This window comes from Oryctolagus cuniculus, chromosome 6, assembly GCF_964237555.1.
Source record: "Oryctolagus cuniculus chromosome 6, mOryCun1.1, whole genome shotgun sequence".
In the NCBI taxonomy this organism is placed as follows: Eukaryota; Metazoa; Chordata; class Mammalia; order Lagomorpha; family Leporidae; genus Oryctolagus; species Oryctolagus cuniculus.
The window spans coordinates 127,690,261-127,715,814 of NC_091437.1; the positions used below are offsets into that span (position 1 = coordinate 127,690,261).

The 25,554-nt window shown below is 46.3% G+C and overlaps 1 protein-coding gene and 1 pseudogene across 9 annotated transcripts in view; one reads left to right on the forward strand and one right to left on the reverse strand.

Moving 5' to 3' along the window:
• The window catches only part of UBR5 (ubiquitin protein ligase E3 component n-recognin 5), a 157,657-nt gene that overhangs the window by 111,349 nt on the left and 20,754 nt on the right, over positions 1 to 25,554 (reverse strand). For all 9 annotated transcript variants that reach the window (XM_070075377.1, XM_070075376.1, XM_070075375.1 and 6 more), the window contains exon 2: positions 184 to 228. Coding sequence is in view for 7 of the 9 variants with exons in the window: in XM_070075375.1 (XP_069931476.1) it covers positions 184 to 228 (45 nt within the window). In the remaining 2 variants the exon portion in view is untranslated. The remainder of the gene's footprint in view (positions 1 to 183; positions 229 to 25,554) is intronic.
• Positions 10,225 to 10,550, forward strand: LOC127490636 (small ubiquitin-related modifier 2 pseudogene; annotated as a pseudogene).

Below are 25,554 nucleotides of genomic sequence, written 5' to 3' on the forward strand. Positions count from 1 at the left end.
ATTCATTCTGATGAAACCATATCCACGTGAACTCAATTCACAAAAGGTTGACAGATTAAATGATTCTTAACCTGATCATAATCATGTTCATATTAATCATACTGGGTCACTTGCTGAGTTCTTTTTCCTAATAAGGCAAAATTCAGTCTTTGTGAGAAAATTAAGTTATCTTAAAGCTCTTACCTGTTTAAATTATATTTATTCAGTTTCTCTGAAACTTCCCGTAACCTTTAAAAACAAAACAAAACATTAATAAACCACATGTACAGATCTTTTGTAAATAAAATAGTTCCTACACATACCTGTATCATTTTTTTGGTGATTTCAAATAGGAGCACACAAAAAAATTGCATGGAAACATTTTTTTAAATATTCTCTTTCACTTCTGTCCTAAAAAGGTCAGAAGCTAATTGCAGTTTCTTCTCCTTACCACCGCAATAACAATTTCAGTAGTAATAATATTAAATCCACTTTACAGATGAGGGAAAGGCTTCTAAAGTGTACACCCAATGGAAAGCTCATTTATAAGAAATGTGCTATCTATACCAAAAGAGACTTCTAAACAGACATGGAATCATAAAATGAAAATACTCAAGTAACACAGGTCTATTAAGAACTTAACAGAATGGGGTAGGCAAAGTCCAAAAGCCAAATTACTTGGCAAGTTGTTTACAGGCCTTGTGACACCAAACTAAAATCTCAACAGCTTACACACAGAGAACTATGAACTTGCTGTCTCTCACGATTTAGCTGCTTCCCTCATTCTTAAACACTCTTGAACAGAGAAGACTAAATCAGCCTGGGCACTTAGTCAGCCTAAGAAGTAGCTGTATAATGTTAACATGTAAGCAAATGTAGATATTTAAGAGTCCAAACAACTACCTGATCTTTAGAAACTTTTACAGAATGCCACGAATTCTGCTCTCTAGAGTGACAGAAGGAATGAAATAAAATTTCAATCATCTGTACTGACATTGAAAGTACCACACATGCTCCAAAAATAAATCACGGCAAAGCTAGTTTATATGATTTGCGGCAGTCTGTAAATCCTAATCTACTGGCAAATAATCCAATTGTCAGTAAGAGAGATTCTAAATCGGCACCAGTTGTCCTTTAACCTTACCCTTAAATTCTATCCCCTGACACCACTGAGAGGCATTTTTCAATCATGCACAGTAACTATCCAGTACCAAATCACACAGAATAGTTAACTTTCTAATGATACTTTATTCATCTTCCAAGAAAACTAACACTAGCTGATGATATTTTTTTCTCAGTCCCAAAAACAGCATCTGATCACATGTGATTCGTTCGGCCTCACTAAAATCATACGCTTTCGTTTTCATGGCCTGGTGCTGCATTTACTTTCCTGGGTCCTGGGAAGTCAAGCCTTTCACTGCGTTCCTTGTTTACGAAGCACCCTCCTGCATCCCACGACAAGACACAACTTGGTCGGAGCACTGCCTCATGAACAGGACACTGGGAGCAGAAGGAGCTCACTCGCCCTCCCAGGCCACGTTTACCCCAAGTTAGCTCATGGAAACTTCTACCAGGCTGGCGCTACAGCAGGAGAAAAGGCTGGGAAAGAAAGGCTTTGCCTCTGACACTCTGACTCTGACACTCCGTCCACTGACATAAACCTAACCTCGTTCCTTTTCATTCCTTTTGTACTGGCTCAAAACTGTCTCTGGACAATGTTTCCAAAATACCCAGTGTTGAGGTGAAATACAAGTTGTCAAAGACCTTTTCAAAACTGTACAATAAATGAAACTAAAATTAAATGCTGCTTCCTTGGCTCCAAATGTCACTCCATGCAGATGTTATTTAAAAAGTTATTTAGAAAGTTGAGAATATCAAAAATGCTATAAAATATTTAATTATCCAAGAACTTAAAGGCCTATTTCAGGCTACTAAGGAGATAATGGAAATGCTCCTACTAGCAATTAAATTTTTCCAATCTTAAACACATTTAGCCTAGTGATTAAGGCACTTGCGGGGCCGGCGCCATGGTTCACTTGGTTAATCTGCCTGCGGCACCAGCATCCTATGTGGGCACCGGGTTCTAGTCCCAGTTGCTCCTCTTCCAGGCCAGCTCTCTGCTGTGGCCCGGGAGTGCAGTGGAGGATGGCCCAAGTGCTTGGGCCCTGCACCAGCAAGGAAGACCAGGAGGAAGCACCTGGCTCCTTGCTTCGGATCAGCATAGTGCGCTGGCTGTTGTAGCCATTTGGGGAGTGAACCAATGCAAGGAAGACCTTTCTCTCTGTGTGTCTCTCTCTGTCTATATCTCTACCTGTCAAGACAAAAAAAAAAAAAAAAAAAAAAAGACACCTGCATCCCACATCAGAAGGCCCGTGTCTGATTCCTGCTCCAACTTCGGATTCCAGTTTCCTCCTAATGCAGACCTCAGCAGGCAGCAGATAGTGTCCTGTAACTGGGTTTCTGCTACTCACGTGGGAGATCTAGATTGTGATACTGATTCCTGGCTTTCCACGTTGGTCCAGCCCTGGCCATAGCCAGCATTTGCAAAGTGAACCAGCAGACATAAGGGCTTGTGGGCTCTCTCTCAATTTAATCAATTAATGATTAGTTACTCATTGTTAGGTTCTTTTTTTTTTTTTTTTTTTTTTTTTTAATTTATTTGAAAGAGATACAGAGAGAGGAAGAGAAAGAAAGGTCTTCCATCCACTGGTTCACTCCCTAAATGGCTACAATGGCCAGAGCTGAGCCGATCTGAAGTCCCAGGAGCCAAGAGCTGCTTCTGGGTTTCCCACATGAGTGCAGGGGTCCAAAGCCTTGGGCCATCTCCTACTGCTTTCCCAGACCATGGCAGAGAGCTGGACTGGAAGTGGAACAGCCAGGACTAGAACCGGCACCCAAATGGGATGCCGGCACTTCAGCCCAGGGCTTTAACCTACTGCGCCACAGCTGGTCTGATCCGAAGCCAGAACCTTCTGGCTCTCCCACATAGGTGCAGAGGCCCACGAACTTGGGCTATCTTCTGCTGCTTTCTCAGGCGCATTAGCAGGAAGCTGGATCAAAACTGGAGCAGTGGGGACATGAACCAACACCCACAGGGGATGTCAACATTGAATACAGCAGCTTAACCTACTGTGCCATAGCTCATCTTCTAACAGGGCTCACTGAAGCCCACTCCAGTTCTCACGTACACGGGTAAGGACTATCCGTCACCTATGGTTCTAGCCCATTCTGAAATACTTATGAATGTATATCAGTTAAGGATAAATATGTCTATATAGAAACAGCACTTAATGCCATGGCTTATCTATTTCACAATCTGAAACTTTAATCTATATTTTACAAAGACACTTAGAAATTTTCCCAAATATCAATTAAAAGAATTCTGAAATTCAGTTCTTAAGTTTATACAAAATGTATCATTCTTTCAAATGTCAAGACAGTTATCTTGACTATACCAGCCCCTTATTAATTACTTGACATGGATACAGATAATGGTGACAAAGACATTTTCAAGCAAGAAAAATTAACTATACTTAAGGAACATTTGGTTTTCTTTTCCACAGACGACACACAAATCACAGAATGACCATTCAAATGCACGGAGTCACTGAATGCCATCTACTTTAGAGGATCTTTGCCTGAAAGCTCACAATTTTTTAAAGCGATTAACTCTATGTCCTCTCAGCAATATTAACAAAAATATTTCCCTCCTTCTAAAATAAAAGGAAACCCAAGTTAGAGCTAACCAAATTTCATTTCTGACAAATTCTTTCCATGTGGTTATGATGGAAAACAATTTGAAGAGTACAGCATACACACAAAGCAATCTCCTAACTCAGCATTTCATCTCTTTCAAGGGCAGACAAGCAAGCCTTTGTGAAGTAGCTGCAACACACAGTGGACAGGTTAGCAATAAGCTCTGACAACCCTGGTACTCCTGCATCAAAGATTGATGCTCCATTCCAGGGAATAACCTATTTTACTCCTTTCAATGCACAGATCACTTTGTAGATCCAGATACTGTAATTTTTTTCAAAGCACAGTAGGATAGGAGCAAACTAATGTGACTAGAAAGTAAAACAAAGTGTAACAGTACTGGTGGAAGCTAACATTATTTCTTTGCTGCTCTTGAAACCCCCTATAATTTCAAGCTCAATTTCCCCAAATTTCACATGAGAACTCTAAGCTAGTTCATCCTCGCACTGATCCTCAGCCAGCGACAGCACTCACGGCAGACTGCTCAGTCTGGAACCCTCCGCTTGCACCGTGCTTGCCACAGCTGCTGTTCAGACTCACCCCCTTCAGTGGATTAAATCTGATGGGTCTTTCATGCCGAATTTCTTTAAAAACAAAATTAAGGTGTACCTACATCTCCAAAGGGCTTCAATTATCAAGGACAGAAAACCAATTCTGCCATCCCACCTTCTCCCAGGTGATGGTTTCCACCTATCTGGAACCAGGTATGCCTCCTCATGTTTCTAATGGCAAAAAGTGGCACCATTAGCGGTCAGTACATTTCCTTCAGCACTTATTTCATACCCGGTTCAAATACTATCTCCTCTCTGAATCTGTCCTGGTAGTCCTAATTTTCTTCCTACAAAATTCTACAGTATTTCTCTCATTTAATATCTTTCCTATCTAGCCATTTACATTTCTGTCTGCAGGGACACAGACTCTAAGTAATTAAACACAGCATAAAACTTGCAAATCTTCTACTATACCACTTTTTAAAATTTTTTCTATATTCTACCCTTTAGAAGAATCAATTTATCTATTTCCTTACTTAAAAAGCACAGCTACATAAAGAGACAGAGATCTCCAATCCACTGGTTCACTCCCCAAATGGCCCCAAAAGCCAGGACTGAGCCAAGCCAAAGCCAGGAGCCAGGAACTTCTTCCAAGTCTACCCCATAGGTGTAGAGGTCCCAGCACTTAGACCATCTTCCATTGCTTTCCCAGGCACTTCAGCAGGGAGCTGGATCAGAAGTGGAACAGCAGAGACTTGAACCAGTGCCCTTAAGGGATGCCAGCATCCCAGGTGGCAGCTTAACGCGCTGCACCACAACCCTGGCCCCTCCGCTTCCTTGGCTATAGTTCCAACACCAAAGAATATATATTACTCATACAAAATCACTTCAGAGGCAGCGGAAAAAAAATTTTTTAAGATTCTGATTTGAGAGGTGGAGTTGCAGAGAGAGGGAGAGACAGAAAGGTCTTCCATCTGCTGGTTCACTCCCCAAATGGCCACCAGGGCCAGAGCCGGGCCGATCAGAAGCCTGGAGCCTCTCCTGGGTCTTCCATGTGGGTGCCGGGCCCAAGAACTTGGGCCATCTTCCACTGCTTTCCCAGTTCACAGTAGAGCTGGATTGGAAGAGGAGTAGCCGGGACACAAACCAGCACCCATATGGGATGCCGGTGCCACAGGCAGAGGCTTAGCCCACTACACCACAGGGCTGGCCCTGACAGCAAAGATTTCTGATCCTAATCTCAATTAACTCTCCAAGTCTTCCTTCTCACCCCATAGGGAAGATCAAGAAAGAATCACAAGAACATACGCATTTCTTTTAGGACAGTTGCCCATACAACACATAACCAAATGACTTAAATAGGGGGAAAAAAAAAAAACCACAACATTCAGGGGCCAGTGCTGTGGTGTAGCGGATAAAGCCATCGCCTGCTATGCTGGCATCCCATATGGGCACCAGTTCCAGTCTCTCCTTCTCCCTCTCTCTCTCTCTCTCTCGGGAGTGAACCAGCAGATGGAAGACCTCTCTCTCTCTCTCTCGGGAGTGAACCAGCAGATGGAAGACCTCTCTCTCTCTCTCTGTAATTCTGCCTTTCAAATAAACAAATGAATTTAAAAAAAAAAAATTTCAGTAACTCAGCCCTTACTCAAAAACCGTATTAATGAACAGCTTGTAATAGACAGCACACCAGCTTCTGAATACACATCTGTGGGGAGCAACTCAGACTAGACTAAGTTACTGGAATTAAGACTTATTCTATGCATCTGCTCTCCCACAATATGGCGCTGAGAAGGGAAACAGCTTCTACACAGCTGCCTCTCACCAACTTGACAAGCTGCAGGAGCTGCTCCTGATTGGAGGAGAGCAGTGTACTCGGCGTGTGGGTAGCAGAGTTGGGATTGGTGGAAGAGGACTATAAAGGAGGAGACAACATGCACCAGGAACATCTATCTGAAGGAACACCTGTGCAGCCCCCGAGAGAGCCGGCCGGCGGTGTGCCGCTTCCCCGCGGAAGTGGGGAAAGTGGCAGGGGGAGCCGCCCCTCCACGGAGGTGGAGGGGTCGGCAGCCAACCCGGGAAGAACCAGCAGCAAACCCGGGAAGAGCCGAGCAGACAAAAGAACAGCGCAGGGTCCTGTGTCGTTCCTCCGCGAATGGGGGAGTGACACACATCCACACAGGGTAACACAATTTTTACCTATCCACATCTTAGCTTAATAATCCATGTAACAATCAACAGAAAATGGTCAGTAAAACTTGGGTATCACACATACTAAGCCATAGACTCCAGCAAGAAATGTGTTAAAACTCAACTCAGCTCTCGTCATTCATGTAAGAAGCCAGGTATTCTCCAAATACACACATAGTGCATATTAAAAATCTCTGTCCAGGGCCCAGCCTTGTGGCGCAGCAGGTTAAGGCACCACCTGGGACTCTGGCATCTCTATGAGCACCCTGTCAAGTCTCAGCTGCTTAACTACCCAGCTCCCTGCTGCTGATGATACGGGAAAGTAGTGGAGGATGGCCTCAGTGCTTGGGCCCCTGCCACCCACATTGGATACCCAGACGAAGTTCGGGTCCTGGCTTCAGCCTAGCCCAGCACCAGCTGTGTCAGCCATCTGGGGACTGAGCCAGTGGATGAACAATCTCTGTGTGTCTCCCCCTCTCTCTCTGCATGACTCTTCAAATAACTCTTTAAAATAAATAAATAAATAAATCTGTGCCCAGGAGCATCCATTTGGTGCAGAGGCCAAGACTGCCTAAGTCTATTGCCTCACTATCAGAGTGCCTGGGTTCAAGTCCCAGCTTCACTTCTGATTCCAGTTTACTGCTAATACACATCCTGGAAGTCTCAAGTACATACCTGCCACCTACCTGGCAAAACAGGACTGATTTCTCAGAACCTTGATTTAATCTGGTCTGGCCTCGGTTGTTGAGGGCATTTGGGTAGTGAACCAGTAAATGCAAGATCTGTCTCTTTCAAACAAATTTTTTAAAAATGATAAAAATAAAAATCTGTACCCTGAAACATTCTGGTACAAGAAATATCAAAGAAAGATTCCTGCAGGCCAGTGTTGTGGCAAAGCGGGTAAAGGTGCCACCTGCAACATCAGTATCAAATATGGGTACCATTTCAAGTTCTGGCTGCTCCACTTCTGGTCCAGCTCCCTGCTAATGCACCTGAGAAAGCAGCAGAAGATGGCCCAAGTGCTTGGGACCCTGCTACCCATGTAAGAGATCTGGATGAAGCTCCTGGCTGAAGCCTGACCCATCTCTGCTGTTGCAGCCATCTGGGGAATGAACCAGTGAATGGAAGCACAGTGCTCTCTTTCTGTCTCTAACTCTGCCTTTCAAATAAATAAAGCAAATCCTTAAAAAAGAAAAAAGAAAAAGAAATATTTCTGTCTGAGGCTGGCACTGTGGCGCAGTGAGTTAAGCCACTGCCTGCAGCGCCTGCATCCCACATGGGCTTTGGCCTGGCCCAGCTCTGGCCGTTGTGGTCATCTGGGGAGCGAACCAGTGGATGGACAATCTCTCTCTGTAACTCTAACCACCAAATAAAATACTCCCAGAGATGGTAGACAGGCACCAAGTCCACTCCTGACCACAGAACATGGTCCCCAGCATCACACACCTTCCTAAGCACAGTCAGTCCTCAACTCTGTTTCACAACTATCACACCACACTACACACACTAGACACCACCTCTTAACCCACTCCTTCACGTGCCCGCTGTTTCATACTGACATCAGCACATTCCAACTATCACATGGTGGTCCCACCTGCAGCTGCTCTAACTGGGGAAAAGGCTGCACTTTGGGTACAGCTGGAAAGGGGGTTTTAAGGTGCTCGTTTATTTGTGCCAGCATCTGGGGGGGCTAGTCTCCATGCCGCTGATCCCCACCCAGCAAACTGAGAACCCAGAAGGTTCCAACCCCCAATCCCTTCTCCAGGTCCTGGAGCAAGCCAGTGGCAAGCCACCTGAACAAGGTCACAGGGAAGCACCTTTTGTGTGTCTTTGGTAAGATGGAGGAGCCCAACAGTCTTCACCTCCTCATGCTGCACTGTGGGCTGATCGTATACTCTGTGTTGGGCTGGCGATGGCAGAGAAAAGCCTGGAAAAATTGCCCCTACAGCCTAGCAGAAGCCGGTGACCTCAACCCAGCCTGATTCCATTCTCTTCTCTTCTCTTCTCTCTTTCTCTACCTCTCCCCCTCCCTCTCCCTCTCACCCCCCAACACCCCATTGGGGCTGCAGGTGATAACAGGAGTCTGGCTGCCCTGAGACTCCTACCAGCCTTCCCGGTGCAGGAAGCACACACACTCCATCTCTGTGTGGATGAAAACTAAGCCTGAAAAGTGAATTCCAGCCACTCCATTGTTAGACATCTTTTAAAGATCTGAATTATACTGCTTATATCTGAATTTAACCTTGATCACTAGTTCTCCAACTCTGGGATTTCACAGATCAGTAAATGGGAGTGGAGACAGAAAAAAATGAGAGAAGCACCATCATTACTTTGATAAAAGACAAAAGAAAATCATTATTCTTGATTTTCACACCAAAAACGTAAAAAGACCATAATCTTCAAATGAAGAAATATAAACCTGACTATACTTAAAACTTGCAGTTTTGTCCTTGGTTTTTCTGTGCCAATACACCCATGGAGGCCGGCGCCGCGGCTCACTAGGCTAATCCTCCGCCTAGCGGCGCCGGCACACCAGGTTCTAGTCCCGGTCGGGGCGCCGGATTCTGTCCCGGTTGCCCCTCTTCCAGGCCAGCCCTCTGCTGTGGCCAGGGAGTGCAGTGGAGGGTGGCCCAGGTGCTTGGGCCCTGCACCCCATGGGAGACCAGGAAAAGCACCTGGCTCCTGGCTCCTGCCATCGGATCAGCGCGGTGCGCCGGCCGCAGCGCGCCGGCCGCGGCGGCCATTGGAGGGTGAACCAACGGCAAAGGAAGACCTTTCTCTCTGTCTCTCTCTCTCACTGTCCACTCTGCCTGTCAAAAAAAAAAAAAAAAAAAAATACACCCATGGAAAATCTCGTGGTAAGGTTACCACAATGGCTAAAGCAGCAAAAGGAACTGGGTGCGGAGCTTAAGGGAAGAGGCAGACCCTGGTAGGCGAACTGAAGTCCAAATGGCAGAGCAAGCAAGCAAGACGCCCTGGTGTGATGGCAAGGAGGCAGGGCAGGCCAGGGACACAGCGGCGCCTACACGCTCTTCCTGCAGGCTAAGAGCCCTCCCTCCAGGCTGGAGCTCAGGTGGGGTGAGGAATGCTGTGAGGGCCCTCCCCTCCTGGGAAGAAGCCAGGGCACACACACGTTCCAGAAGAACCAGACGCAAGGGAACCATGGCCAAGGAGGTCTATATGCCTGAGCACAGAGCGGGTCAGCAAGAATGCAACTCAACAAAGCCGCTGAGGGCCACACAGTCTCTCGGGCCTTCAGTCTGCCGGAAGGAACAATTTGCATGGAGACATTTCTCCCGAATTGGCTGGCTGGCTCACTCAAGTTTCAGTGGGTTACTTTGTGTTGAGTAAATTCGTAACCAGGGGGGAAAAAAGACTATTGGAATGAAACTAAAAACACTACCAGAAGTAAAACGAAGATCTGGGCTTTAAGAGAGCAGAGGCCAACACTTTCTTTATTAATCTCCTTTAGGAAGATTTTCTTTAAAAGGCCAACAGAATCTCTGGTGAAAATCCCTAAAATATTATTATTTATTTATTTATAAAGCAGAGTTAGAGAGTGATCTTCTACCTGCTGGTTCACTCCCCCAAATAGCCACTTTAGCCAGGGCTGGCTAAATCCAGGAGCCAAGAACTCCATCCAGGTCTCCCATGAGAATGGCAAGAACCCATGTACTTGGCCCATTATCTGCTGTTTCCAAGGTTCATTAGAGGTGGGATGCAGGGGGGAGGGCGCGCAGGACATGCGCGTGTCCTCTCCTTCGTCCACCTCGGCCGCCCCTGGTGCTGCTTGTGTGCTGCAGACGGGGTATCTCTGTGAAGTGGCAGCTGAGGAGACTCCAGCGCTCGCCATGGCCGACGAAAAGCCCAAGGAAGAAGTCAAGACTGAGAACAAAGGTCACACTAACTGGAAGGTGGCGGGGCAGGATGGTTCTGCGGTGCAGCTTAAGATTAAGAGGCATACACCACTTAGTGAGCTAATGAAAGCCTACTGTGAACGACAGTTTGTCAATGAGGCAGATCAGATTCCGATGTGAGGGACAGCCAATCAATGAATCAGCCACCCCGGCACAGCTGGAAATGGAGGAGGCGGACAGCATGGATGCTTTCCAGCTGAAGACGGGCGCCGTCTCCTGAAAAGGGCGCCCGGAGCCCGCTGCTTTACCCCAGAGCTCTGTCCTGACGCACTCTCAACTGGAGGACTGCACTGGCTGCCAGCACATGCTGCCCACTGCAGCACAGTGCTCTCTGTTCTCTCATGCCCCCTTGCCCATTCCTTTACTGTACACTAAGTGACAGGTGTATGTGCACAAGCATATTGCACCTTTTCTTCTCTGTTTTTTTTTTTTTTTTTAAACTAAATGGCCAATGGTATCTTTTGGCTGACATCAAATGGAGATGGAATGAGGAAGAATACTGGTTCTGTGAAAATATCCCCTTTCTCCATTAGTGGCATGCTCATTCAACTCTTATTTTTATACTCCAGTAACTTATTTTGCTCTCACTGTCATAACAAAAAAAAATCAACAAAATAAAAAAAATCCTTGCATACCTTGTCTGATTGGAGAATTTTAATATTTTTCATTTATCATTCTAAAACCAAGGACAATTTTATAACTATTATCTATGTAGCTGTTACATGTATGGCAATCTGTCTTTAAGTAGGGTAAATTACTCTTTTTTTTTTCTTTTTAAGATTTATTAATCTACTTGAAAGTCAGAGTTAAACAGAGAGAAAAGAAAAGGCAGAGAGAGAGGTCTTCCACCCGCTGGTTCACTCCCCAATTGGCTGCCACGACCGGAGCTGTGCCGGTCCGAAGGCAGGAGCCAGGAGGTTCTTCTGGGTCTCTCCATCGCCTGTATGGGATGCTGGCACCGCACGCGGCAGCTTTCCCCGCTACGCCACAGCCAGCCCTGGTAAATCACTCTTTAAAAGGGCAAAATACTCTTTCAAAAAAATGCATCCTTGGGGGCGATGCTGTAGCATGGCGGATAAAGCTGCCACCTGTAGTACCAGCATCCCATAAGGATGCCAGTTTGAATCCTGGCTGCTCCAGTTCCAATCTAGTAGTTCTCCCCTATGGCCTAGGAAAACAGCAAATGGTCCAAGGCCATGGGCTTCTGCATCCTTGTGCGAGACCTGGAAGAAGCTCTTGGCTCCTGGCTTCAATATCGGCTTCAAGATCTAGCCGTCTGTTGCAGCCATTTGGGGAATGAACCAGCAAATGAAGACTTCTCTCTCTCTCTGCCTCTGTCTTTCAAATAAATAAATAAACCTTAAAAAAAAAATCCTAACAAGTTTTCCCTTCAAGCCAAGCGTTTTGCTGTTTAAATAAACTTAAAAAAAAAAAAAAAAAAAGAAACAGAACTGGGTCTTTATCCTAGGCACTCTGATAGTGGATACAGATGGCCCAAGACCTCGAGCCCCTGCAAACCACGTGGGAGACCAGGAAGAAGCTCCTGGCTCCTGGCTTTGGATTGGCCTAGCTCTAGCCATTATGGCCATTTGGGGAGTGTAGCAGTGGATGGAAGACCTTTCTCTCTGTCTCTGCCTCTCACTGTCTGTAACTCTACCTCTCAAATAAATAAATAAAATCTTTAAAAAAAAGTATGATAAGGCCGGCGCCGCGGCTCACTAGGCTAATCCTCCACCTAGCGGCGCCAGCACACCGGGTTCTAGTCCCGGTCGGGGCGCCGGATTCTGTCCCGGTTGCCCCCCTTCCAGGCCAGCTCTCTGCTGTGGCCAGGGAGTGCAGTGGAGGATGGCCCAGGTGCTTGGGCCCTGCACCCCATGGGAGACCAGGAAAAGCACCTGGCTCCTGGCTCCTGCCATAGGATCAGCGCGGTGCGCCGGCCGCACCGCGCTGGCCGCGGCGGCCATTGGAGGGTGAACCAACGGCAAAAGGAAGACCTTTCTCTCTGTCTCTCTCTCTCACTGTCCACTCTGCCTGACAGAAAATAAAAAAAAAAAAAAAGTATGATAAAGAAAAAGCTACATTATACTTGTAATTTCTTCCCCAACCTAGAAAATATTCCTGTTAGAAATACCGATACAGAATCTTAAATAATATGGTTCCTAGTAAAATAAAAAGACCAAATTCCAAACTACTGTGCCATGTGAAACATAACACCTCTGAGAAACCAAATGCCAAGCACAAAAATAATGACTCCTTTTCCTTTAAAGCAAAATTAATCATCTTATTTTCAGCTCCTTTCAAAACAGGAAAAGGCAAAGAATATACATGCCAAATGGAAAAGATAAAATGTATATCCTTTATACTGCAACTGTTCTGGATATTTTCTAACACTGTCTCATCTAATTTCATTTTTTTTAATTTTCTTTTATTTATTTCATAGGTAGAGTTACAAACAGTAAGAGAGACAGAGAGAAAGGTCTTCCTTCCGTTGGTTCACCCCCAAATGGCCGCTACGGCCAGTGGGCTGTGCCGATCCGAAGCCAGGAGCCAGGTGCTTCCTCCTGGTCTCCCATGCAGGTGCAGGGCCCAAGCACTTGGGCCATCCTCCACTGCCCTCCTGGGCCACAGCAGAGAGCTGGACTGGAAGAGGAGCAACCAGGACAGAATCCGGCGCCCCAACCAGGACTAGAACCTGGAGTACCGGCTCTAACCTCCCAGATCTGAAAGCATTCTTAATCTGTTAAATGGAGATGAAACCACTTGTCCGGATGTGCTGCTTCTATAAGGATTAGAGATAATGTACCTTGGAAAGAGCTAAGCACTTAAATGCCCAATAAATGGCAGGCATTATCAATATTATTGAACTATATTCTCCATCCTTGGATAGCCTGCTATATTGCTGCTTCAAATCTGCCAAGTTCCGGATTGAACTTGTTGGCAAAGTAAATAGGGTTCAATTCGAATCCTGAGGCCTGAGGGGAACCTGAGCATCCAAAGATTAACAACTCTGGGAAGTCTAGGAAGCAGAAACCTCTAAGGGCTCCAGAGCTCTGCTGTGGTGCATGACTTTCTATCCCACAATGGGAGATTTCTTCTCTCACTCTTCCAGAAGCAGCCTATACTCCAGACATCTCTAGCTTCTCACAATTCACTAAGCAAATTATATCTGAAAACTATCCTCTTATTTATCTTTCTAACACACCAATCCCCTCGCCTAGAATGACCACGTGCCCTGTGCCTTCTGCACACTCTCACCAGCAATAGCTTGCTCCCATATTTTAGTCATCAAAGACCTCAAGAACCCACCATCAAGTGTCTCCAATTCTTTGTCTTATAATAAAAACTCAACATATGGCAACTCAACTCAGTCCCTGCCACCACTGACCAAGTAATGTTTCATCCCATCCCAATGTCTTTCATCTTGCCACTTTATTTAAAAAAAAAAAAAAAAAGCACTTGGTTTTAAATTTTTATTCATTCACTCATTTGAGCAAAGCAGTGTGAGCATGCACTGCATCCTCCGGTTCACTCTCCAAATGCCTGCAATGCCAGGACTGGGCTGGGAAAAGCCAGTAGCTGGGGATTCAGCCCAGGTCTCCCAAGTGGGTGGAAGGGACTCAAGTACTTGAGCCATCACTACTGCCTTCTCAGGGTCTGCACCAGCAGGAAGCTGGAATCAGGAGCAGGAAGCAGATATCAAACTCAGCTACTTCCACCTGGGATGCAGGCATCCTAGCCACAGGCCAAACACCTGTCCCTAAACACTTGATTCTTTAGGGGCCAGCACTGTGGCATAGTGGGTAAAGCCACTGCCTGCAGTGCCAGCATCCCAAATGGGCACCACTTCAAGTCCTGGCTGCTCCACGTCCGATCCAGTTCCCTGCTGGTGTGCTGGGAAAGCAGAAGATGGCCCAAGTGCTTGGGCGCCTTCACTTCCACCTGGCCTAGCCCCAGCCTTTGCAGCCGTTCGGAGAGTGAACCAGCGGATGGAAGATCTCTCCTTTTCTGTGTGTCTCTTCCGCTCTCTGTATAACTGTGACTTTCAAATAAATAAATAAATAAATCTTTTATAAAAAAAGATTTTCTAGGAAAGATGTCTAAAATTTTTTATCACCCATATGTGGAAACTTTGTTGGAGACTGACCAGAAGCACACTGGGGACACCAGGCCTAACTGTGAGGCACCGACAGGCCTGGTCATCTACCTGTCAGGAAGCCTGAGCAGACTGCAAGCCGAGACCCGCTCACCAGTCCACCCATCTCAAGTCCCTCAGCACTCCTGTAAAACCAAAGTATACACACGGATAGACACATGAGAGGCAGTGGTTAGGCCACAGCCTGGGATGCCCACCACCTCTACCAGAGCGCCTGGGGCTGAGTGCCCCACCTCCAGCCCAGTTCCTTGCCTGTGCACATCCCTCGAGGCAGCAGGAAATGGCTCAAGCAGTTGGGTCCCCACCACACCCATGGGAGACCTGGACTGAGTGCCAGCCAGAACCCAGGCCAATGCAAGCATTTGGGGAGTAAAACCAGTGGAAAGCAGCACCCTCTTCTTTCTGCTTCCTCCCCTAAAAAAATTAAAAAAAAAAAAAAAAAAAGATAAAACCGTAAACCAGATGCCAAAATGACTGTAACAAGCAAAAATGTCTGACAAAGTAGAATTCCCTTGGAGTTAGATGAGTCAGTGAGGGCTAGGGCTTCAGGAGTCAAGATTTCAAAATGAGCCTTCATCACCTCGGGAAAATGAGATTCCAGGGAAAATATGGTAATTATCTAATAAAAAAATAACAGTCTCTTAATCCTAAAAGTGAGTCTTCTCTAAAACACTTCAAAGCACCAAAGGGAGAATTCAGAGATGTGAAATTGAATTTTCTCGTAAGTCATCTACAAGAGAGACGGTGCCAGAGTACTCCGCTCATCAAAATTTAACTGCAAGAACAAATAAGACACAGGCTATCTACCACCTTCCTGTGATCAAAATTAATATTTCTGGAATCAAAATCTCCCTTCAAACAAGGCTGAACTATAAACTACTACAGACTATTTAAAGACAGCTGATATGACAAAAATAGTAAAAAGGAATGGTCAGCATGCTTTCCAAATGCAGCTTTCATGCCCAGCAGAGCAGAGGACACAGGGCACAGACCCACAGCCCTACCACTTGGCCGCTGCTGTGATATGCAACCACACAGGTGAGTGCAGCTGCAGGACCCTCAGCAACGAGAAAACCAAGAAATCTTCTGTCCAGCAACCCCTTATTAGACACTGTAAAAATTCAAAGAAAACAGTTCAATGGGCCGGCACCATGGCTCACTTGGTTAATCCTCCACCCGCGGCGCCGACATCCCATATGGGCGCCGGGTTCTGGTCCTGGTTGCTCCTCTTCCAAGCCAGCTCTCTGCTGTGGCCCGGGAAGGCAGTGGAGGATGGCCCAAGTGCTTGGGCCCCTGCACCCGCATGGAGACCGGGAGGAGGCACCTGGCTCCTGGCTTCGGATCGGTGCAGCGCCAGCCACAGTGGCCATTAGGGGGGTGAACCAACGGAAGGAAGACCTTTCTCTCTCTCTCTCTCTCTCTCTCACTAACTCTGTCAAAAAAAAAAAAAAAAAGTTAAAAAAAGGTGATGAAAGGGGGACCATGCTGTGGCACAATGGGTTAAGCAGCCACTTGCCACACGTTTCAGATCCAGCTCCTGCTATGCCTGGGAAGGCAGGAAAGAATGGCCCAAGTCCTTACTCCTGCCATCCACATGGGAAACCAAGATGGAGTTCTGGGCTCCTGGCTTTGGCCCGGCACAGTCTCAGCTATTGTAGGCATTTGGGGAGTGAATGAAGGATCTGTATCTGTCAGTATGTCTGCCTGTCTCTTTCTCTCTCTGTGTCACTCTGCCTTTCAAATAAAAAAAAAAAAAAAAAAAAAAGGTTATAAAGTGGGACTGATACCCCATATGGATGCCAGTTTGAGTCCTGGCTGCTCCACTTCCAATCCAGCTCTCTTATTAATGCAGCTGGGAAAGCAGCAGAAGATGGTCTAAGTCCTTGGGCCCCTGCACCTATGTGAGAGACCCAGAAGAAACTCCTGGCTCCCGACTGGCCCAGCTCTAGCCATTGCAGCCTCTCTCTAACTCTGCTTTCAAATAAATATGTCATTAAAAAAAAAAAAAAGATTATAAAAGAAAACCCGAGTTCTGATTACAATTTTTTTGAAGAGTTTTTTAAAACCTGAAGACCTTCTCTCTGTCACTCTCACTAACTCTGTCAAAAAAGAAAGAAAGAAAGAAAGAAAGAAAGAAAGAAAGAAAGAAAGAAAGAAAGAAAGAAAGAAAGAAAGAAAACCTGAAGACCAATGTAAGTGTCCCAAAATTAAATCTCAAGTAAGACTTGAATGCATTTTAGAAAGTTATTAGAACCGTACATTCTGGGATACTTTCAGGAGGAAAACACAAGTTACCAGGAAGTCCACAGTAGGCTTTGAGCCTCTCAAGAAGACACAGCATGCCAAGAACCACATCTCAAACACACACACAGGCATAGAAAAGATGAATAATTTTCATGTATCAGACTTCTTAGTAAGTATGTGTTTATTTCCACATTATCTCCTGTGACCCCACTAAAATGACAACAAATTTGAAAAGATAATAAACAAATGAATTTTAAAGTTGCAAGGACAAAGAGAAAGAGAGGAGACTAGACATCCAAGCAAAGGGTGCCAACCAAATTCTGGAAGCTGGACAGCAGGGAGGGAAGTGACCAATGACTTAGCAGCTAAAACTAAAACCTAAGGCCCACAGGAGAGGCCAAAAATGAATACGGCAATTTCTGGGGATGGGAGACAGATCTCAAAACCTGGGGCAACTCCAAACAGAAAGACTTGGAAGTCTGTGTAAGGAACAAGCAGTTAATCTCCCAGATCCCCACTCTCCAAGGAGACTGGGCCTCTCAGCCTCAACAAAAGACTTCCTACTTAGCAAAATTCAACCAGAATGGCTTGAGAAGGCACCCAGCACTGGGATGGGGAGGAGAAAGGTATCAGCTATCAGAAGAAAAAGTGACAGCTGTCCACTGAAATGCGGAATCAATCAGCCCACATCCCAGAACGCTTGCACTCACTCCACCCAGGATTACTCTCAGAAAACTGGACCAACAGGAGGGAAAAAAATCTTCGGGGCCAGCACTGTGGCACAGCGGTTAAAGCCTCCACCTGAAGCACCACCATCCCATACAGGCTACTCCACTTCTGATCCAGCTCTCTGTTGTGGCCTGGGAAAGCAATGGAAGATGGCCCAGACTCTTGGGCCCTGCACCCATGTAAGAGACCTGGAAGAAGCTCCTGGCTCCTGGCTTCAGACCAGCCCAGCTCCTACCGCTGCAGTCATTTAGGGAGTGAATCAGCAGATGGAAAATCAATCAGTATCTCTCCTCCTCCATCTCTATAACTGCCTTTCAAATAAATAAATTGCTAAAACAAATCTTCAACAGAGTATAAAACAAAGTAAAAGAAAACACAGGAAAAAAAAATAAGAAAATCAGGGTAGCAAATTGTCGCTCCCCCTCTTCGTGGAGGAACGACACTAAGCCCTGCCTAGGCTTCATATCCGAGTCACGGCACCATTATGTCGCTCCCCGTCTTCGTGGAGGAACGACACAGGACCCTGCGCTGTTCTTCTGTCTGCTCGGCCGTCCCCGGGTTTGCTGCTGGTTCTTCCCGGGTTGGCTGCTGGTCCTTCCCGGGTTGGCTACCGTCCCTTCCACCTCCGTGGAAGGGCGGTTCCCCCTGCCACATTCCCCACTTCCGCGGGGGAGCAGCACACCGCCGGCCGGCTCTCTCGGGGGCTGCACAGGTGTTCCCCTTAGATGTTCCTCTTAGATGTTCCTGGTGTATGCCGTCTCTCTCCTCCTTTATAGTCCTCTTCCACCAATCCCAACTCTGCTACCCACACGCCGAGTACACTGCTCTCCTCCAATCAGGAGCAGGTCCCACAGTTTATTGGTTGAACTGGAGGCAGCTGTGTAGAAGCTGTTTCCCTTCTCAGCGCCATATTGTGGGAAAGCAGATGCAAAGAATAAGTCTTAATTCCAGTAACTTAGTCTAGTCCGAGTTGCTCCCAGTTGCTCCCCACAGCAATGGAGATGTCAAGTAATCAACTAATAGGAGGTCCACAAAAAGAGAAAAAAAATGGATGAGAGAAGGAAGCATTAATAATATAATACGCGGGGCCGGAGCCGTGGCTCACTTGGTTAATCCTCCACTTGCGGCGCCAGCTTCCCATATGGGCGCCAGGTTTTAGTCCCGGTTGCTCCTCTTCCAGTCCAGCTCTCTGCTGTGGCCTGGGATAGCAGTGGAGGATGGCCCAAGTGCTTGGGCCCTGCACCCACATGGGAGACCAGGAAGAAGCACCTGGCTTCCTGGCACAGACCAGGAAGAAGCACCTGATCAGCACAGCTCTGGCCATTGCAGCCATTTGGGGAGTGAACCAGCAGAGGGAGGACCTTTATCTGTCTCTATATTTGTAAACTCTGTCAAATAAATAAATAAATAATAATAATATAATACACAATATAGACATGAATGATATGAACTTTTATAATAAACAGATCCACCATGGGGCCAGCACTGTGGGGCAGTGGATTGAGTTAGCACTGCGCCAGCACCCCATGTGGGCACCAGTTCAAATCCTGGTTGCTCTATTTTGAACCTAGCTCTATGCTGATGTACCTAGGAAAGCTGCAGAAGATGGCCCAAATGCTTGGGCCCCTGCAGACATGGGAGAGACCCACATGTAGCTCCTGGCTCCTTCGGTCTGGAACAGCCCTGGCCATTGAGAGCATCTGGAGAATAAACCAGCAGATAGAAGCTCTCTCTGTAACTCTGCCTTTCATAAAAAATAAAATAGGGGCTGCCACTGCAGCATAGTGGGCTAAGCCTCTGCCCATGGCACCGGCATCCCATATGGGCACTGGGTCAAGTTCCAGCTGCTCCACTTCTGATTCAGCTCTCTGCTATGGCCTGGGAAAGCAGTGAAAGATGGTGCAAGTGCTCTGGCCCCTGCACCCACATGGGAGACCCAAAAGAAGCTCCTGGCTCCTGGCTTCAGACTGGCCCAGCTTTGGCCATTTGGGGAGTAAACTAGCAGATGGAAGATATCTCCCCGCCTCCGCCTCTCTGTAATTCTGACTTTCAAATAAATAAATAGAATAAATCTTTACCCCTCCCCCCCCCCAAAAAAAAATCCACCAAGTGTCAAGGACTACAACACAAAGAATAAGACAAGGGCCAACACCATGGTACAGCAACATGAAATTTCTCATCACTAGGGATGGAAGGAGGGGTGATGTCAGGCACAACGGGATCAGGAATCAAAATGGCATTGAACTCCTCAAAAGTAATACTGGGGCCTGCGCTGTGGCTCACTTGGCTAATCCTTGGCCTGAGGCGCCGGCACCCCGGGTTCTAGTCCCGATTGCTCCTCTTCCAGTCCAGCTCTCTGCTGTGGTCCGGGAGTGCAGTGGAGGATGGCCCAAGTGCTTGGGTCCCTGCACCCGCATGGGAGACCAGGAGGAAGCACCTGGCTCCTGGCTCGGGATCAGCACAGTTGTAGCCAACTGGGGAGTGAACCATCAGATGGAAGCCCCCCTCCAACTCTCTTTCTGTGTAGCTCTTTCAAATAAATAAATTAATTTTTAAAAAAATAAGCAACAAAGTAGCATATCAGGGACTGGCATGTAGCATACTGAGTTAAGCTGCTAGCTGGGATGCTGGCAGCCCATATCAGAGCGCCTGGGTTCAAATTCCAGCTCTACTCTCCATTCCAGCTTTCTGCTAATGTGCACCCTGGAAGGCAGCAAGTGATGGCCCAAGTAGCTGGACCCTTAACTAGCTGGACCTAGTCAGAATTACTAGCTCCTGGCTTTCAGCTGGTCCATCCTAGGGTCTTGCATTTGGGGAGTAAATCAGCAAATATGAGATCTTTCAGATAAAATTTTTTTAAAAACTTTAGATGTAAATATATGTCTTCTTCCTATTCATCACAACAGCAAGCTACTCTTTAAAAAGATTTATTTATTTATTTATTTGAATGTCAGGGCTGGGGGGAGGTGGAATGGGGTAGGGGTAGGGATCTTCCATCTGCCAGTTCACTCCCCAGATGGCCACAACAGCCAGGGCTGTGCCTGGCTGAAGCCAGGAGCTTTATCCAGGTCTCCCACGTGGGTGCAGGGGCCCAAGCACATGGGCCATATTCCACTGCTTTCCCAGGCACACTAACAGGGAGCTGGAAGTGAGCAGCCAAGCCTCAGACCAGCACCCATAGGGGATGCTGGCGTCACAGGCAGGCGGCAGGCGGCAGCGGCTTGACCTGCATCACAATGCCATTCCCCAGGCTACACATTTATTCAAAAAGATTTTTGGAGTTCTTTAGGAACTGACTTTAAGGTTGGTTTTTTTTCTTTTTTTTTTTTTTTTGAAAGCCACTGCACATTCAGTACCTAGTACAACGCCTGGCACACAGTAGCCGTGCAAATGATTAAAAGCATATTCACAGCAATTGTAAACCCTGGTCGTTTCAGGCAGATGTGCCTCTGAAAAAAAGAAATCATTCAGTCCTAAAGTTGTCTGATCAAATGCACAATGGAGCCAAGCAGTTCTTATCTGTGACACTGTGAAATACATACTTGCTCTTTGTCCCATTTCAAGGCATACAACTCCTTAAATACTTGGAAAAGTGTCTTATTCTATGCGGCCCCTAGTTAGCTTTAGGATGAGAACTAGTCATTGGAAATACCAAGGCAGGAGTAGAAGGTGGGCTTTTAGCCCTACCCCTCAATCTCCAGGGAGGGGTAAGATGAAGGTTAAATTGATCACCAATGGCCAAGAATTTAATCAGTTATGTAATGTAGCCTTCCTAAAAGCCCAAAAGCCAAGTCTGGGCCAGGCCCAACCCAGGAACCAGAACTCCATGCCGGTCTCCCACATAGGTGGCAGGACCCCAAGTCATCATCCCCTGCTTTGCCAAGTGCATTAGCTCAGAGAAGCCACGACTGGAACTGGATAGCTTGTGAGCAGCTGAACCCACAGAGCCTTCCAGGAAGGTAAACAAGAACAAGGCCACAACCTGCAAGGATGCATACCCCAATCCCACAGCTCGTGTGCTCGAACCCCTCCGGATCTCGCCCTATGTACCACTTCATCTGGCTGGTGTTCTTTTCCCCCCATTTAAAATATCCTTTACAATAAACTACAAATGTCTGTCTGGCCCTATAAGCCACTCAGGCAAATTAATCAAACTTCCTGAGGGGGTGAGGGGAACTCCAGCTTGTAGCCTGCCAGTAGGGAGGTAGGGAGGCAAGGAAAGCCCCAAATCTGCAGGATCTGATGTTATCTCCAGGGAGGTGTCAAAATGGAATTGACTTAGAGGACACCATTGGTGTCTCCTTCAGAACCCCGCCCCCGCTGGCAGGGAGAAATCCCCACTCCTCTAGCAGTCAGGGTCTTCTCTGTTCATCACCATGGTGCGAGAGCAGAGGAAAGTGTTTTCTCCCAACTCATTATCCAAAGAAAATACTATTTCACGTGACATACCCTGTGACAGCACGGTCTTAGCAGAGAACTTAATCGCTAGCCCACATTTCAATCTTTAAGTCTCAGGACACAGCAAATATTCACATTTCCTAATGAATATACCCAATCAACCACCTGACCATACAAGCAACACTAGTGATGGCAAAGAAACACATTCATATCGGCCCTCTTTGTGATTCTGACCTGGGTGCTCACTTTGGGGGTGGAGGGATGCCTCTGTGAGAGTCAACTGGGAAGTTCAATACTTCTGCCTGGAAATACTATGTTCCTTAGTAGTTACAAGTCCAGAAAGTACATTATGTCTAAAGCCAAAACGTCAAGTCTTCACTGTTCCTATTTTCAAATACAACGGTACTTCCAAAAGCTCATAAAGTATAGAAAAGTTTATTCTGACTCAAAAAATTCAGAATATACATTTTCCATGAACTTCCTGAGATACTCTCACACATGGTAACAATCTTTTCTACAACACTCCTGGAACCTTCATCTCTCTGTGGCTGTGGTCATTTTTTAAATACTGTAAATCCTGACAGTCCCCCCGTCAAGAGGCAGCATCCAGTCACTGTCCTCGATTGCCGGCTGGCCTGTGACTTGCTTCTCCAAGAGAGGAGGAGCCCGAAGTCTGCTGCGTGACTTCAAAGGCCAGCTCACAAGAAGGCACTCCAGCCTGGCTCTCCCTTCCCAGGCCTTTCAAACTGCCAGCTGCCCCCAGAGGGAAGCCTTCTACCCAAGAAAGCACACAGAGGACCTCCAGCTTTCCAGACTCCGGCGGAGTGAGGCTTCCTTCCGGATGAATCCAGTTACCACCAATTTCCACTCCCAAGAATCACTGAGCCAGCCCAGGACTCTGAGATCATAATAAATGAGCATCGTGTTTCCCCTCAAGCTCAGGGTGGTTTACTGCCTAGCAATAAAAAAGCCAGGATGATGATCAAAGAAGACCTCAACATAGTCTTGTGCTCTGGTTCTATAGGTTACAAATTCTTTGATATATTTATGTTAATAAAGCCTCATTTATGACTCCTCTTTGATACATCCTGATTAAGTCCTTTTAGTAGTGCTATAAAACAAACACAACTTTATATAAATCTTCACCTGCAAGCTTCCTTGGACATTTATTACAAATATCTTATTTACAAAACTAACCACAGATTCATCTTCACAGCGAATCTTTGCCCAAAATAAAAGATAATCCTTAAGTGTCATCAACAGAAAAGCCACATTTTTATATACCCTAGTGACGATCGTAACACTGACAAGCCAACTCTCCACAGTCACATCCAGTAACACTCACTGATACGTGCTCTCACTTCCTCAACCCTGCAAGTCAGGAGCCTGCCTAAAGAAACAAAAGCTGACAAGGCCAAACCCTTCACCAACCACTGATCTCTCAGGAAAAAGCTCTGCAAACATCCCCGCGAGCTTAACAAGTACAAAACCTGGCCAATCACTTCCACATCCTTTATGGTCAAGCTAATGACGACCTTAGGGTTTTAGCCGACAATCAACGCAAACCAATGCAAAATACTTGCGAGGTACAATAGCAAATCCCACAGAAGGTGCAAGACTTCATGAGCTAGGCAAAGATATATTGAAATTCCTCAAAACACACATACATACCTCTGACAAATGATAATATCATGCCTAGAACTAAAAGTTACTGAAAATTTTAACACAATTCTGCTTTGACATAGATTGAGAACTATGTAACAAGTAACTATGGCACTTTTTAAGATTATTTACTAGAAAGGCAAATGAGAGACAGAGACAAAGACAGAGTGAGCCATTTTCTACCACCTGGTTCACTCCCCAAATGACCGCAACAGGCAGCGCTGAGCCAGGCCGAAGCCAGGATCCTGGAACTCCATCCAGGTCCCCCACAATCATGGCAAGAGCCTAAGCATTTGGGCTATCTTCTGCTACTTTTCCAGGCACATTAGCAGAGAGCTGGATCAGAAGCACAGCAACTGGGACTTGAACCTGTCCTCTGATATGGGGGTACCAGCTTTACATGCAGCAGCTTAATCCACTGTGCCACAATACTGGCCCTACAGATTTATGGGGGGGAAAAATGACACCATGATAAAATTAAATGAGAACAAATGCAGTGTGTGAACCCTAAATTCTGACTTTAAAAGCCCCCCTATTACAGATATATTGAGAACAGGTGGAGGAAAAAATGACAAATGACTACTAGATATTAAAATATTTTTATTTCTTTAAGTGCCTCATATTTAGGAGACATGAGCACATGTATTTAAAGATGAAATATTGGGGCCGGCATTGCGGTGCAGCAGGTTAAAAGCCCCAGCCTGCAGCGCTGGCATCCCATATAGGCACCGGTTTGAATCCAGCTGCTTGACTTCCAATCCACCTCCCTGCTAATGCACCTGGGAAAGCAGCAGAAGATGGTCCAAGTCTTTGGGTACCTGTACCTTCAAGGGAGACCTGGAAGAAGCTCCCGGTTCCTTGCTTTGGATCTGCTCAGCTCTGGCCACTGCAACCGTTTGGGGAGTGAACCAGTGCTCATGCTCACTCGCGCTCTCTCACCCTCTCTCTGTAACCTTGTCTTTCAAGTAAATATAATAAATATTGAAAAATCAAGATGAAATACTACAATGTCTGCAACTTCAAAAGTTATTTACAGGCCGGCGCCGCGGCTCACTAGGCTAATCCTCCGCCTTGCGGCGCCGGCACACCGGGTTCTAGTCCCGGTCGGAGCGCCAGATTCTGTCCTGGTTGCCCGTCTTCCAGGCCAGCTCTCTGCTGTGGCCAGGGAGTGCAGTGGAGGATGGCCCAAGTGCTTGGGCCCTGCACCCCATGGGAGACCAGAAGTACCTGGCTCCTGCCATCGGATCAGCGCAGTGCGCTGGCCACAGTGCGCCGGCCACGGCAGCCATTGGAGGGTGAACCAACGGCAAAAGGAAGACCTTTCTCTCTGTCTCTTTCTCTCTGTCCACTCTGCCTGTCAAAAATAAATAAATAAATAAATAAATAAAAATAAAAAGTTATTTACAAATATTTTTCAAATGACAAAATGTTAATTACTAGATCTAAGACATAATGAGGTAAATCACTATTCACTCAGTTTTTCTGCATGTTTTGAAAATGTTTAAAACAGAAAGTGAGAAAAAGAGATAAATAAAAGTCAGCCTCACCAAAGAAATACAAACACCCACAAATACAAACACACAGATCAAGGATCACCATTTTCAGAGGACCTCCTAACACAAAATACGGACAGGTGGGAAAAAGGCAAGGGAACTTATAATGTGCTACCTCTCAATGTTATGGGGACTAATATTACATGAAGGGAAAAATTCAAACAATTTAATCATTTTTTATTCTTCTCTTAAAAATCAATTATTTATTTATTTACTTGAAAGGCAGAGTTAGAGAGAGAGGAAGATTGAGAGAGAGAGAGAGAATATCTTCCATCCACTGGTCATTCCCCCAAATGGCCACAATGGCCAGAGCTGGAGCCAATCCAAAACCAGGAGCTTCTTCCGGGTCTCCCATGTGAGTGCAGAGGCCTAAGTTCCTTGGGCCATCTTCTACTGCTTCTCAAGCACATTAGCAGGGAGCTGATCAGAAGTGCAGCATTTGGAACTCAGACAGCTGCCCATATGGGATACTGGTATGCACCAGT